Source organism: Sarcophilus harrisii, chromosome 2 (assembly GCF_902635505.1).
Source record: "Sarcophilus harrisii chromosome 2, mSarHar1.11, whole genome shotgun sequence".
NCBI classification, from domain to species: domain Eukaryota; kingdom Metazoa; phylum Chordata; class Mammalia; order Dasyuromorphia; family Dasyuridae; genus Sarcophilus; species Sarcophilus harrisii.
In genome coordinates this window covers 662,093,660-662,108,980 of record NC_045427.1, presented here as the reverse complement: position 1 = coordinate 662,108,980, position 15,321 = coordinate 662,093,660, and the positions used below count along the sequence as shown (strand labels likewise).

The following is a 15,321-nucleotide window of genomic DNA, read 5'->3' as shown; positions in this document are numbered from 1 at the left end:
GAAGGGTTTTCAGTTGTGCATTTTACAACTTTTGGTGCTTTAGGTCTTGGTGACATTCAGGGATGTGGCTGTGGACTTCACCCAGGAGGAGTGGGGCCTCTTGGACCCTCCGCAGAAGAAGTTGTACAAGGAGGTCATGCTGGAAAATGCCCGGAACCTGCTCTCCCTGGGTAAGGACATTTCCTTAGGTAACTGAATCCTCAATCAAGGAGCATATTTTCATTTCCTGGGGTGCAGGGTTTGGGGGGGTTATCAGTGACCAGAAAGGGAAGAGTGCTGGCATCCTGTGTCCAAGAAACTAGGTTGTCCTGCAGGCTGATGTTCCTGCAAAGGTCTTTGCACTGTATGATAGGAACCTGAGGGCTTCTTTTGTTGCTCCTGAAGCTGTCTCTTAGCAGTTTGAGGTAACTGCAGGTGAAATATTTAACCAGTGGGGATGTGTCTCAGACATGGGACTAATCTGAGAAGTTATCTCACTGATCCTCTCCCTGGACATGAATTTTATCTGCCAAAGCTCTGCAACCAGCTCGAGCAGCTTTTCCTCGCAACCCATAACTCTTTGGCCTGTGTCTAGTATTTGGAATATTCTAGGCAAGCGTCAGATTGTAGGCCAAAGCATCCTCTGTTCTGCTGTTTGTCCCTAATCTTTCTTCTTACTGCCCTCAAATTCCAGCACCCTAGTGGGAAAGAAATGGAAGGGATGAGCACCTATTTTTACCTCCTGTTTGCCAGGTGTGCGTTCTTTTCAGTACAGGAACAATGTTCTTTTAAGAACTGGAGGAAATTTGATATTTGGACTATTCTAAGTTCCCAAATTAACCATAAGGGACAAATGAAGATGCTGTCTATATTCAGAGAGAGAACCGATAAATAGAAATCATATAGCATACATACATACTTATACCAACTCACGCTTATTTCTGTGTAATGGTAACCACACATAAGTAATGTTTCTCATGATAACTTTCCCTTAATAACTTCACTTAACATGGATAGTTTTTGTGGGGATAAAGTGATGTAATATTTAGTTTTAATTTACTGAATAAAACAAGCATTTCCATAACAAGGTACAATCAAAAATGATAACTGCACACAAAAGTGTAACTCTACAACAAGCAGCTTGCCTTTTAAATAGAGAACAAAATAATCCAGGAAATTTCTTTGCTTTCCTTTGCCTGTTCCAACCCTAGAGATGGCTACCATTATATAAAGATAGGTGTGTGTTTGTGTAAGTATATATGTATGTTGCATGATTGCTATTCATCAGTTCTTTCTCTGAATGAGGAAACTGAGGTAAACAGAATTTAAATACTTACCAAGGGATGCACAGCTCTTAATTGGGGCTTGCTCAGCCCCCCAGGCACTCTTGGCTCTATGCCCAGCTCTCTCTCCATTCATTACCAGCTCCTCTAACTTGTAGATAATGGGTACTCTGGGAGGAATCCATCCTTCTTTGTGTCACGACCAAGGGTGTGTTGCTCAGGTTCTGGACTGCTCTGGCTCAAGAACCCCCTTTGCCAATCGTGGGATCACCTTCTGGGATCGGGGACAGAGGGCTCAGAGGGTGTGGCTCCTTCTCAGGACAAGTTTTACAACAGGATAATGTGGCTCATCCCATTTTGGTTAAATAAGCACTAATCAGTGAGTGTAGACTTGTATGTGTGAACACAATGGGGTGACTCTGAGAATGGAGCAACTTTGGATCCTCACCTAATTCCCTAAAGAGAACTAAATTTCAAGCTTCTTTCCTTCATCCTTCCCTGATTTCCATGCCCAGGCCTTCCAGTTCCCAGAGAAGATGTGATCTCATATTTTAAGCAAAGACAAGTCTTACCCTTGATGCTGCAGGAAGAAGGCCTGAAGAGCTGCTCTCCAGGTGAGTGAGTTGGCAGCAGGGATATGAGCGTTACAAGAGGCTTCTAGGAGTTACCCTGAAGTAAATGCTGGATTTGGGGGAGAAAGACCAGCCTTGGAATTCTTTTTCAGATATTTCTCAGCAGTGACTTCTTGGGCCAGTTACTGAATCTTAGTTTCCCCAACTGTAAAATGGACAAGGTTGAAGGAAGCCTTTTAGGTCACTTCCAGTCATCATCTATGATTCTTCACTAAGCTATTGTTTGGAATTTGGGGGCATGGAATTTTCCCAAAAATGCCTAAAGAAATTATCCAACTGTCAAGAAATTATCTTTCTTCAAACTTCCAATCAGTAAACCTTTCCATTTTTGCTACTTGCTAGCTTGGACCAAGGGCCTGGAGTAAGCCTAGGAACTAAGGATGCTCCCTCCTCCTTTAGAGGTCACAACTTGGTGGGGCAAGCAGCACACCTGGGTAGAAGCCTACTGTGCTCCAGATACATTCAAACCACATTCAGTGCTGCACTTAATCACTAGTGGGTGAGGATAATGATGGTTTAAGCAGGAGAGCAAAATTGGGAGAAAATAGTCAAAATTTCAAAAAAGGACAAACTAGATTTATCCAGCACCTACTATGTGCCCTTCACTATCAATATTGTTTCCTTTTATCTTTATGAGAACGCAGATAAACAATGTGAAGCAAGGTCCCATAAACAACAAGAAAAGGTCTCAAGACTAAGGTGGGGTTCAAACCCAGTTCTTAATGTCTTAGGGCCTTTCGTTCTGTCCACTGTACCACTAGCTGTGTTCCCATTTAGAAATAGCATGTGATGAAAATGCTCACACACATGTGAGGTGGAAATTCATTCTTTTAAATCCTAAGCAGTCAAAATCAATTGCCAGTTACCATGAAAAAAGATTTATATTTGCATTTCCTCATGGCATGCATTACATTAAATGGCAGATGCCCCAAAGGTCATTTGAAAATATTGCATCGTGTTGCTGTTTTCTTTTTGATAATGTATATATTAAATGGAAAAGTTTTTTGAAAGGATAGAATTTCTTTTTGATCCACATTCGGTATCCATAGTACTCTCTGCGAATGCTCATGGTATTTCTCAAAGTATTGAATTTCTTCAGATGTAACTTTTGGGTTTTTTTGACCCCTAATAAAATACACTTTCACTGAAACTCTATTGAATGACCCACTCAGGTTGTAAACTTGTTCCTTTGAGAAACTGTGAGATAGTAGAGAAATGACTTATAGGCTAAGTTGAAATTAGAACACACCTTAGCATTTCAGTGAATGGCACTTTAAGGTGTGCTTGTGCAGAAGATTTGCAGAAGGGTCCATGATGATTTCATAGTGGTCTCTGTTGTACACAGTGACCATGCTTTTCAATAGCTTGGCAGCACTGCTGCAAGACAGCAGACCCAGGTAACATCTTGATTTGGTGATCATGGGTTTGATGAAACCTGACATTGCAAGGTAACCCAGGAATGAGAGAACTGCTCTGGTGCAGAGAGAAAGCCACTGAGGGACTTTACAAGCCTGAGGCCCTTTGTACATGAATGTCTAATCTTCCTGGAATTCTAGAAACTATTTGATGTCAAGGTGAGAATCTTAAAGAACCTGTTGCACTTAGAAGCCATCAGAGTTTCATGGAACTGCTCAGTCCCCACCAGCTGGTGGGTATTCCTGATCATGATCCTTTGGAATCACATCAAGACAGCAATCAGGTGGAAATAAATATGCACATATGTGTTGTCCCAGAAGAGAAATATTTTCTAAGCAAATCAGATAATTATGTATCACTTAAGGTGGTACAGATAAATTTTGGGGTCAAATCCTTTGGATCATTCTTTTTACTTCCACATCATAGGATGGAGAACTCAAATTCTTGTATAAGGCATATTTTCAGACATGGGTAATTTCATGCATTTTTTGTGTTAGGATTTTCATTTAACTTCCGTGATCAAGGGCATTTAAAGATAAAATTTTTTTTTTTAAAAAAAGTGTTGGTATTCTGAATATGATATCAAATAACTTAATGGGGAAAAAATTGAAAGTGATCTCTAGGGAAATTTGTTGTACCTACAGGTAGGTTAGAAAATGAAACCATTTGACAAGTATATGGGCACCAAATAACATTTTATTTATGAATAAAGGATTGAAAGTACAAACAATGAAAAAGAAACATTGAAATTGGAGATAATTTGTCAAGTATTGTGGAGAGAATATGCTCATTCAAAGGGTTTGAATTTTAATCTCAACTGCTAGGATTTGGGCCAAGTCACTCAACTATTCTGAGATCCTGGCAGGAGATGTACATACATCAAGAATGGAGGCACTTCCTGTGTTGTAATAGGTTTATTGTGAAACATCTAATGCAATTGTATGTGAAGCTCATGGTAAGTTTAAGTCATCCTTGGGATGTCGAAGCTAATAAGATTTTAAAATGATTGGTTCTGCCCATTGAAGAGTTTTCTCTTTGTCTGGGAAAATAAAAGTAATTGAGTTTCTGTTCTGCTGATGGAGGGAGAGTAAAATATATATATATATGTTTCTTTAGTATATATATTTCTTTTATTGTTTATTTTTTTCAGGAGATATAGGACTTGAAGTGAAGGAAACTTCAGCACTAAGCTTTTTATTGGTAGAAAGTCATGAACCAAGATTGATGAGTGATGGTCCCGGTGACTTCACTTGGAGAAAAACCTGTGTCTCACATGAGACAATCTACCCAGTAGAGAAGAATTATATTTGTAAGCATTGTAGAAAAACTTTTACATGGAAGGCTCATCTTCTTGCACATAAGAAAGTCCACACTGAAGGAAAACCTTATAAATGTAATCAGTGTAAAAAGACCTTCAAATCCAGTATAGAATTTATGGAACATAAGGGAATTCACACTCAAGGGAAATCTTATAAAAGTAACCAATGTGGAAAGGCTTTTACCAGGAAGGTTAGTTTTACTGAACATCAGAGAATTCACAGCGGAAAGAAATCTTATGAATGTAATTACTGTGGAAAGGCTTTTACAGACAAGAGTAATCGTCGTCGACATGAGAAAATACACACTGGAAAGAAATCTTATTCATGCAACCAGTGTGGAAAGGCATTTAGAGAAAAAGGCTCACTTAACTCACATAAGATAATTCACACTGGAAAGAAACCTTATAAATGTAACCAGTGTGGAAAGGCTTTTACTGGAAAGGTTAGTTTTACGGAACATCAGAGAATTCACAGTGGAGAGAAATCCTATGAATGTAACCAGTGTGGAATGACTTTTACCAGGAAAGTTAGTTTTACTGAACATCAGAGAATTCACAATGGAGAAAACACTTATGAATGTAATCAATGTGGAATGACTTTTACACTCAAGAGTAATCTTCGTCGACATCAGAGTATCCACTCTGGAAAGAAACCTTATTCATGCAACCAGTGTGGAAAGGCATTTAGAGAAAAAGGCTCACTTAATCTACATAAGAGAATTCACACTGGTGAGAAACCTCATGAATGTAAGCTGTGTGGAAAGGCTTTTACAGAGAGAGGAAGTCTTACTCGACATCAGAGAATCCACACTGGAGAAAAACCTTTTGAATGTAATCAGTGTGGAAAGGCTTTTACAGAAAGGGGATCCCTAACGGTACATCAGAGAATCCATACTGGAGAGAAACCTTATGAATGTAACCAGTGTGGAAAGGCCTTTACGAAAAAGGGAGGTGTTACTCGACATCAGAGAATCCACACTGGAGAGAGCCCTTATCAATGCAATCAGTGTGACAAGGCTTTTAGGAAAAAGGAAAGTCTTATTGTACATCTGAAAAAACACACTGGTGAGAAACCTTATGAATGTAACCAATGTGGAAAGGCTTATACATGGAGGGAAAGTTTTATTGCACATCAGAAAATTCACACTCAAAAGCAACCTTAACAATGGAATCATTGCCTTCAGGCCAGAGTCTGTCCTTCTTTCCCATCAGAGAGTTCATGTGAGATAGAGGAATCTTATAACTGACCTGAATGAGGAAGTCCATTGAAATAGAGTACAGAGCTTTTTAGCAGAAAACCACTCTGGGGATAAGCCTTCTGTGAACTCAGTGTGAGAAGGCTTTCTGCAAAAGATCATCTAGTACGCTCTCAGCAGAGCATTTAGAATGAAAAGAAACCTTAAAATGTGCTCAGTGAGGACATGCCTTTCTCTGGAACATGGAGTTAACTGGTGAAGGTTAAATTTGGGTGACATTAAAGCTCACAGAATGATGAAATAAAGAAAATAATTCCTGCCAAACCTCCAGATTGCAAAACAAAAAGAGAAAGAATTTGCTCAATTGCAGAACTGAATGAAAAAATAGCTTCATGATTGCAGAACTATGTCTTCAAAATGAGAAAAAGAACTCATGTCAATATTATGTGAACAATATTTGGTGAAGGGAAGAAATCAGATTTGTTTCATCAAGGGCAAAAAATGGGGCCAATTTAGGAGAATTTTGTGTTCTACATGAATTCAACCAACATCCACATCAATGTCTGAGGCAATCAATGAACTTTTTAGACAGGTTCTAGCTCCTATTGTTTGTGACCCAGACAGAGGCTCTGTTCTTTCTATCTTAAAAACTTCCTGTTCTGCCAGCTTGGAAGGGAAATCCAAACTAAATTTCAAATGATGGGTATCTGTTTTGTTTGTCACATGCACTCTACAGATCCAGAATGGCCTAGGAACTTATAACAGCCCACTCATCAGAGTAATGGTTTCCCATTCAAAGATCAGTATTTTAGATATTAGGGAGTAATTCAAGAAGCATTAAGGAAAATCTTATTCTTTCATAAAGCTGCTTTGCCAGGAAAGTTGAGCATTGATAGGAAGAAAGGTTTCTAATCAAATTCACTTGGGTGCTAATGAAGACCAAAGCCAATCTCTTGTCTCCTTGTCACTTGAAGGGGCTTCTTTATACTCATACCTGCACAGACATCTCTTGTTAGGAAGGCAGGTCATGATCGGGACACTGTTCACATCAGGCTGAAATCTGCCTCTTTTCCCCTCATCACTCCTCAGGATTCCCTCTGGGGCCAAGTGGAAAAGTGGGATTCATCTTTAACACAACCTTTCAGATATTTATACTATTTCATGTTACCCACCAAGTTTTCTCTTTGGAATAAGTAGCCTCAGTTCTTTCAACTGTTCCTCATTTGGCACAGAACCTTCTCTATTCCATGATATTCACAGCTCTCCTTGGGATGTCTTCCAACTTGTCAGTGTCTCTTGTGGATTATCTCCCATGGTAGCTCCATAGAAATAGATGCCTTATTTGTCCATATTTATTGTGTGTTGTCTCTCCCTTTCATCTGGGATTATCTTTTACCATTCTTTCTATCATATGTAGAGTACTGAAACTCTGAGAATGCAGAGCACTTGAGGCTAATTACCTATGCAATGTGAGACAGTGGCTCTATAAGCATATATTTAGGTGATGGCTCTCCTCATCATTGGTGCTTGCTGAATATTTGATGGCGAGATAATTATAGGCAAGGGTTGGAAGGCGGGGGGAGAAAAGTCAGTCACTTGGTAGCAAGCCGAGGAGGAGGGAGGCTAGAGAATCCAGACTCCAGAATCCAGGATACATCTTTGGCAAGCTGCGTGGTAGCTTGCCTGCCTCCTTCATTTCTCCCACTAAACACCAAGGACTTTGATTTATCCTGATTCTGACTGATCCTGAGGCCCTCCAGGGAGCTAGTCCAAACAATATGCCAGTGCTTAGCTGAGCATCTGGAACGTAGTAGGTGCTTAATATATGCTTAAAATGACTCAAACTTGTCTGGTCATGGCAGGCAAGGTACAAGACGATTATCAACTCTGTTTACAAAGAGGGACAATCATGCATTTATCACTCCTTTCCTGTCCCAATTTGACTTGTCTGCACAATGGCTGTTGGGTATGAGAGCAGAGTAAATACTTCATTATCTTTGGAGAAAAGGAAAGTAAGATGTCCTAAATTAGACCCATATTTACCTACTATTGTCATTTTTGCAGGCTAAAAATCTTTTTGGTTCTTGCTCTCTTCTTTGAAAGTAAAGGTATCGGAACAAAGAGGAAAGGGGAATTCTAGTTGGAGAACACTGGGAGGAGGTGTGGTGCTGATGCCTTCCAAACTCCAAATTCTAGCTAGAAGTATTAGAGGGGGACAAGGAAGGAGAAATAAACAAAAAAATGACAAGGGATTGCAGATGGCTTCTTGGCCATATTGGATCCTTGTTTTCCAACTGGTCAGCTACTTGAAAGGCAGCATGGTGGAAAGGAAAGAGCATTTGATTTGTAGTCAGAGGCATGGGTTGAAATTCTGGCTTTTTACCTCTATAGCCTCAATGAAGAAATTTAATTGGGTCTTAGTTCCCTCATCTGAAAAATAGGATATTAGGCCAAGTGATCTCCAAGATCTCTTCCAGCTCTAAATCTTTTCATTTTACACACCTGAGAAGCCAAAGAAAGGGGAACTTAAAGATGAACCCTACCCCTCATTGCCACATATTGTTAGGTAATCAGCCTCAACTTGGGCTGATGACCCAGAAGACTTCACTAAATCTGAGTACGATTGGTAATCTGGAGAGGCAGCAAGATGTAGGTACTTTTAAACCTAGTCTTCGTTGAGTTAGAAGACTTGCATGTCATTCGTAAGTGGACAGTTCTCTCTGTGCATCTAGTGAAATAATTTTTTTGCCATATTTGTTCATGCAGAAAATAGGTTACAAAATGCTTTTAAGAACGAAAAATTTGCTCTGAGGTTACATCTTACATCCATCACGTTAGCAGAGATAAGAAAAGATAGAGTTAATGTTAAGGGGCTGTAGATTTAGTCACAGTAGTACAATGTATGTACTTGTGAATTGGTCCAAGTATTCTGGGAAGTCATTGGGAATTATATAATAAAAAGTGATCACATGTCCATACTATATGACACAGAGTCCCCACTGCAAGACATCAACTCTAAGCAAGTCACAGAGAAAATTTTTTGCTATATTCAAATATTCATTGCAGTATTTGTTGGTTTAGTAGCAAAAAAAAAAAAAAAAAAAAAAAAAATGAAGCAGATGCAAAAGAGAAAATAGATGATCATCAATTGGACCCAGTCTGAACACATTGTGGTGCATGAACATTACTGGAATACTGTGCCATAGGAAATGATGGATATAAAGAATTCAGAGAAGCACAGGATATATAAATGAATGAGTGAAGGCAGAACAGTGTCAGATGGCCAGATCTGTGAATATGCAAATTGTTTCCAACAATGTAGATTTCAAAACATACACATCTGCCTCTCCGTTCAGTGTCTCTCTTGCCTGTGTCCTCACATACAGCAAAAACCAGAGGACCTATCCAGTGTGATGGATTTCTTCCCTCTTCCTTACCATGTGATTAGCTCATCTTCATGTCCTGTAATTCTTAATGAGAAGTATCAAAGATGGAGACTATCCCAAGAATTTAGAAAATGCGTTGATCAATAAACCTTGGACTTGCTCCACAGATGGAGAGCAGCAGCTGCCAAATGTGACACCAAATTGGAATATAAATTGGTTTGTAAAATCTTTCAATTTTGTGATTTTTTTTCTAACCATGGAAAAACCACTACTTTGCACCTAAAATTTCTCAGTTGTTAGGTATGATCATTAAGTAGAAATGGGAGGTCATTACCAGTTGTCTTGACCTATGTCTTGCCACTGGACTCAAATGCCTAAAAGACAGAGTGACACTGACTTGGCACAGTTCTGCCTCCCTGAAATCCAAATTGATTGCAAAGTAAGACATCACCCACTGATTGCCACCCCCCATCCCCATGGCATCTATACTCTTCAAGAACAAAGTGCCAGCAGCAATCTGTGGGTGAAGAAACTCATGAGTTCAAAAGTTCAGTGTTGCTCTCATCAGTCACTTTTAATCCAAGAAAAACTCTGAGCTAAGTTTAAAAGTGCAATACCTTCATAAAACACTAATTCCAAAGGAATTGTTATTTCATCACCTGCTGTAACACACTTCATGTCAAGGAAATTTATTATCTTCTATACTTTTAATTATCCCGATTCAACTCTACAACATCTGGTGTTATTTCTGCCAAACATTCCTGGAAATAGTGTCACTTAAGTATTTTTGTTCAAAACGTCCTTTAAATCTATCTACTTACATAATACAGCCTTCATCATGTAGGGCTCCCTCCGGCACTAGAACCAAGACTACATCCAGCCACCAACCTGTCAGCCTTTCTCTTTGGTCCTTCTCTAGCAGCTTCTCACTGCTAGACTTTGGTCTTCCCTTCTTGGGGGAAGACTCCACCCAGTCCTATTTGGTGTGTATCCGCCGGTCCTGATTAGTGAAAGCTGTTACAAGTACACTGTCCAGCACATGACTCTGTGTGTGTGTGTGTGTGTGTGTGTGTGTGTGTAATCTAGGAACTTATTCAAACCGACCAGCTCAGAGACTTGTGAAATCCCTGTCAAGGAGGGTCCTAACAAGGAGGTCCTAAACAAGGACACAGTGACCAGTACATGGTTTTGTTGTTTAGGCCAGTACCCAGCAGCACAGGTGTTGCACACAGGTTCTAGGACCAGGCTCAGTACTGAGAAGTAAATCAAAGCTTTAGTCAAAATTGCATCAATGTATGCAATGGTGCTCTATAACTGCCCCCTTGGTTTGATTTCTGTAATTACCATGGTATAATTTGGGGTTTTTGTGGAAATCCACTGAATCATCTAGTCAGCATTTTAGACTGTGCCCTTATGGAAGTAATCTATTTAATTATTAAAGGACTTTTATAAGCATCATAGAGCTCCTGGCCTCTTTTTTCAGTATCAATAAGCTCCTTTGGTGGAAGGGTGCCCCTTTGTTATGGGAGAGGTTCCAGATTCCCTTGGAAGAGCAATGTTGGACCACATTTGGCATAATTAGCAGATTACTAAAGAAATATGGAGCAAGGGCAAAGCTAGAGGGAATTTAAGGATGGTCTGAGACCTCAGTGTGGAGTGGGGTGATCCCTGTGTTGAACACATGTGGAGCACTGTAAGTGTATGGAAATGTCCAGGAAATGCCAAAAGACCTCCAAGTTGAGCTAGGAATGAAAGGGGGTGATTACTATTGTAGAATGGCCATTGCTTAAGTGAAGCCCTTCTGTAATAGCACTTACACAACCTTAAAGGGGAAAAGGGTGGTTTGAATTTGGAAAGAACCAAAAGGTTAAGGAGTCATACAAATTAAAGTATTAGTCAATTTAATTTAATTCTTTGAATTCGTATGTATGTGCATAATGACTGTAAATTATATGAGACTTCTACCCATTTTTGAAAGACATTTATGTTTTATCTGAATTTTAAGAACTGTCTTATGTAAGGGAACAGGAGAAGGAAGTCCAAGGCCTCCTGAGAACTCCCAGAGCTGCAATAGCTTGCGGAAAGGGGGTGGTGGGGAGATATCCTACCAATTGGGTCCACTACTAAGCAATGAAGCTCAGTAAGTACCAGATGGATTATGGGAAAAGGGGAAACTGGTAATTGCTGTGTGTGGAAAAATGAATAAGGTAGAAACCTTATCTGGATTGCTTCTGCTTATTTAGAACTATCCACCTGGAAGTATGAGACTATATCACTGGTTAAGGGCAAAGCCCATGGCAGCTCTAAACAGGGAGGGAAGGCAGGGACAGCAGCCTCAGTCTCCTCTATGGGGGTAGCTGTTGACTTTTATTGTTAATTACAAACTAATTCATTTGCAAACTTGCCAGAGACCAAATGTATGAGCAAAGTTATCAGTCCTGAGAAATGAGCCAGTTTGGGTTATGGAATTCCCAAATAAGGAAATTGTTTTGCTGAAGATTTGCAAGTTTATGGGTAGTATGGAAATGATTTCTGATTAATCGTTATAACACAGTAAGTTTAAACTCAAGAAGAAAAGAAAAACAAGTGAAAGGCGTTAAGAGAAATCACTTAGGTACTATGAGTTCTGGTAAACTTATTACTGCAATTTCATGACAGTAAAAACAACAGTATTTAGCCCTAAATTGTGATTAGTGAACCTTACCATTTGTGGTCAAATCTCTTGGGACTGTAACTGATATTATGAATTTGAATCCAGGTATAATTGACAGATCATCGAGTCAGTAATCCACATTTGAGAAAAATTTCATAAGCTTCTCAGAGGAATATGATCCTGAACTGCTACTAGTGGAGGTCTGCATCTGGACAAATGTAGAGTAGCTTACCTTTGGCTAGCCCAAGGTGGATCCTTTTAGCCCAGTTTCCCCTCTGTGTTCCTTTGAACAGGAATGTTTCATACCTAAATTATCCTGAGTGTGACTATAAAAGCAAATGCTTACTGTGTGGTAGGTTCTCAACTGTGACTCTTACTTGAAGTCAAAGCAAAAATGCTTTCTCCTGCCATTTATGTGCCATTAGTCTTGAGTCGGAAGGAACAGTTTGATACTGCTATATTCATATCTCTGGTTTTCATTTCCATGTATAGATATAGATATATAGACACACACACATACATATATATAATTAGGTCTTTAAATGTATCAAAAGGGTGTGAGAATAATGGGGTATTCTTTGATCCAGTAGTGCTGCTACTGGATCTGTATCCCAAAGAGATCATAAAAGAGGGAGGAAGTTTGTAGCAGCTTTCAGTGGGAGCAAAGAATGGGAAACTGAGATGCCCATCAGTGGGGGAATAGCTGAATAAATTATGGTGTATGGTATATGAAATACTATAAAAATGAGGAACAGATTGATTTTAGAAAGGCCTAGAAAGATTTACAAGAAGTGATGCTGAGTGAACAAGCAGAACCAGAAAAATATTGCACATATTTTGCAATAGGAACAACAGGAAGATTGTGTGATGAGTGACTGTGATAGTCTTCTCAGCACTTCAGTGATTGAAGGCAATCCCAATAAACTTTAGATGTAAAATGTCATCTGCATCCAGAGAGAGAAATATGGAGACAATGTAAATCAACACATGCTATGCTCACTTCTTTTTTTCTGTTTTTTTCCTCTCTTATGGTTGTCCCTTTTCCCAATATGATTCATAAAGAAATGTGTATTTTGAAAGTTAATATACATGTATAACCAGAAAAAAATAAATCGATTAAAAAAATAAAGATAAAAAGCTAGGAAAAAAACAAATTATATACCATTAGAGATTCTGAAAATGAAAAGAAAGACTGAATGTAAATCAACACATGCTATGCTCACTAATTTTTTTCCCTTCTGTTTTTTTTTTCTCTTATGGTTTTTCTTTTTTGTGCTGATTTTTCTCTCCCATGATTCATAAAGAAATATATTGAAAAGATGAATGCACATGTATAACCAAAAAAGGGGTCTTTTACATATCGCTAGGGAAATTAAAAAAAATAATAATAATTGAGTGTTGAGACAACCATTTGTAGGACTTAGTTCTTATTCTATTAGTTATTGAAACTAAATCAGATATATCTTCAGTGTGCTTTGGAGGACAGAATTTAGTACAATCCTTTTTCTTAGAGGCATGTAACTTATGGAATATTTTTACATCCATGGAAAATCAAATTTATTCATATTTATTGCTAATAAATATGAGTTTGTGCTATGTGTTCCATAGAACAAACACCTTTTTTATATACAACTTATTTGATATACTTTTAGAATTGAGATAATAAGCATCCTCTCAAGTTAGTTATTAAAATCAGAGTAAAAAGTAAAATCATTGTGTAATTATTGAACTCAGGGGTACTTGCAAGAGTATTGCTACTTATGTTTTCACATATAAAATTGAATTTACAATATCATCTGACCTTCCAAAGGCATGCAGGGTAGAGCAGCTAGAATGAGGTAGCCTTCCTTACCTTGACTGTTGAGAGTCATTGGTGTCTCATGTCCAGCCCTTCCAATTTCATACCGCCTTCTTCTGTCATCCAAAAAGTATTAAAAATGTTTTTCATCAGTCCCATTGGTTGGGAAATACAGTGAACACCTCCCAGGTTGGTAGGTTTACTACCTATTATCTCAATTAAAGAAGATTTTACTCTCAAATCATGGCTTTGATTTATTTCAGGACTTGAAAACTCCTAGATGGTGATCCTGAAGAAATGGGAAGATAGTGATGCCCTCTTCAATAATAGGAGAGTGTGAGTGTGTGTATGAGAATATCTGGGGTAGAAATAATAAGTTCTGTTTTGAACATATTGAATTTGAGATCCTAGACTACTGACCATTCAATTAGAGATGTCTTTAAGGAAATTAAAGATATAAAATGGAGGTCAGCAGAGAGATTGGGGCATGAAAGGGATATTTGAAAATCATCAAAATAGTTAGAAATTAAATTCATGGTAGCTGATGAAATCACCAAGAAAAGTAATAATGAGGCAAAAGAGAAGAGGATCAAAGATAGAACACCAAGGGACCCATATGGCTTGAAGTTTTGATCTCAGGAATATCCAAAAAAGATAGAAAAGAAGTAGTCAGAGAATAGGAAGGAGGGAAATCAGGAGAGAGGGGTGTTCTAAAATCCTAAAGAACAGAGAGGATCATGAAGGGAAGAGTATCAAAGCCTGAAGAGAAGTCAAGGAGAATGAGGATGGAGAAGGTGACCTCTATGGTCTCAAAGAGAGCAGAGCATACAGGAGATAGAAGTGGTGAAGGTGCAGAAAGAAAGGAGGCATTGCTTTGTCCATTGCAGGCTACCCCTAGTGCACACTGGGCCCCAGTAAAAAAAAAAAAAAAAAAAATCAGGGATGGCTCTGGAAGCTTCTCCATCTCTCAGCCCACAGAGTGAAGTGATCAGACAATTGGTGAGAAGGAGATTTCAAGGGTCCCTGTGCTGACATTGGGAGCAGGTCTCTGCTGCTTTGTTCATACCTGGATCTAGGTAGCAGGTAGTCCCAGGATTAGAACTGGTGGCCACTGGGGAGAAAGGACCCTCCTCACAGTTCTAGAACAGAAAAGAGTGTTTGCTTGTTGCTGCTCATAGACAAATACAAGATACACAGACACCTCTCTTTAGCTCATAACACTTTGGCAGAACTAAAAAGTTACAGTGCACCTTCTACCTGAAAGCAGAGATCCGCCTTAACAAAGAGTTAAAAATCAAGAAACAGCCTGGGAAAATGAGCAAACAGAAAAGAAAATCTGACTATAGAAAGTTACTATGGTGACAAGGGCAATGAAAAACACATACTTGGAAGAAAACAGAGTCAAAACTCCTACATCCAAAGCCTTAAAGAAGATATGTGAATTAGTTTCAGGCCATGGAAGAGCTCAAAAAAAGATTTTTAAAATCAAGTAAGAGAGATGGAGGAAAAGGGGAAAGAAATAAGTGATTCAAGAAAATCATGAATAAAAGAGTCAATAGCTTGGTTAAGGAAGCACAAAAACTTTTTTGGAGAAAATAACACTTAAGAAATAGAATTGGCCAAATGGAGAGAGGCACAAAACTTCACTGAAGAAAAGAAT

General features: G+C 38.8%; 1 protein-coding gene across 1 annotated transcript; it reads left to right on the top strand.

Moving 5' to 3' along the window:
- Nucleotides 1–7: 7 nt before the first annotated feature.
- On the top strand, nucleotides 8–8,940 carry LOC100927477 (zinc finger protein OZF). Its single transcript, XM_031957088.1, has 3 exons — nucleotides 8–170; nucleotides 1,778–1,876; nucleotides 4,461–8,940. The coding sequence occupies exons 1-3, from the start codon at nucleotides 137–139 to the stop codon at nucleotides 5,789–5,791; spliced, it is 1,464 nt and encodes a 487-aa protein (XP_031812948.1). The 5' UTR covers nucleotides 8–136; the 3' UTR covers nucleotides 5,792–8,940.
- Nucleotides 8,941–15,321: the final 6,381 nt, after the last annotated feature.

Excerpts from the sequence above, each read along its gene's own strand:
- LOC100927477 (XM_031957088.1), top strand. The coding sequence starts at position 137 with ATGCTGGAAAATGCCCGGAACCTGCTCTCCCTGG. Across the intron at positions 171-1,777 it reads CCGGAACCTGCTCTCCCTGG|GCCTTCCAGTTCCCAGAGAA; the intron begins GTAAGGACATTT and ends TTCCATGCCCAG. Across the intron at positions 1,877-4,460 it reads CCTGAAGAGCTGCTCTCCAG|GAGATATAGGACTTGAAGTG; the intron begins GTGAGTGAGTTG and ends TATTTTTTTCAG.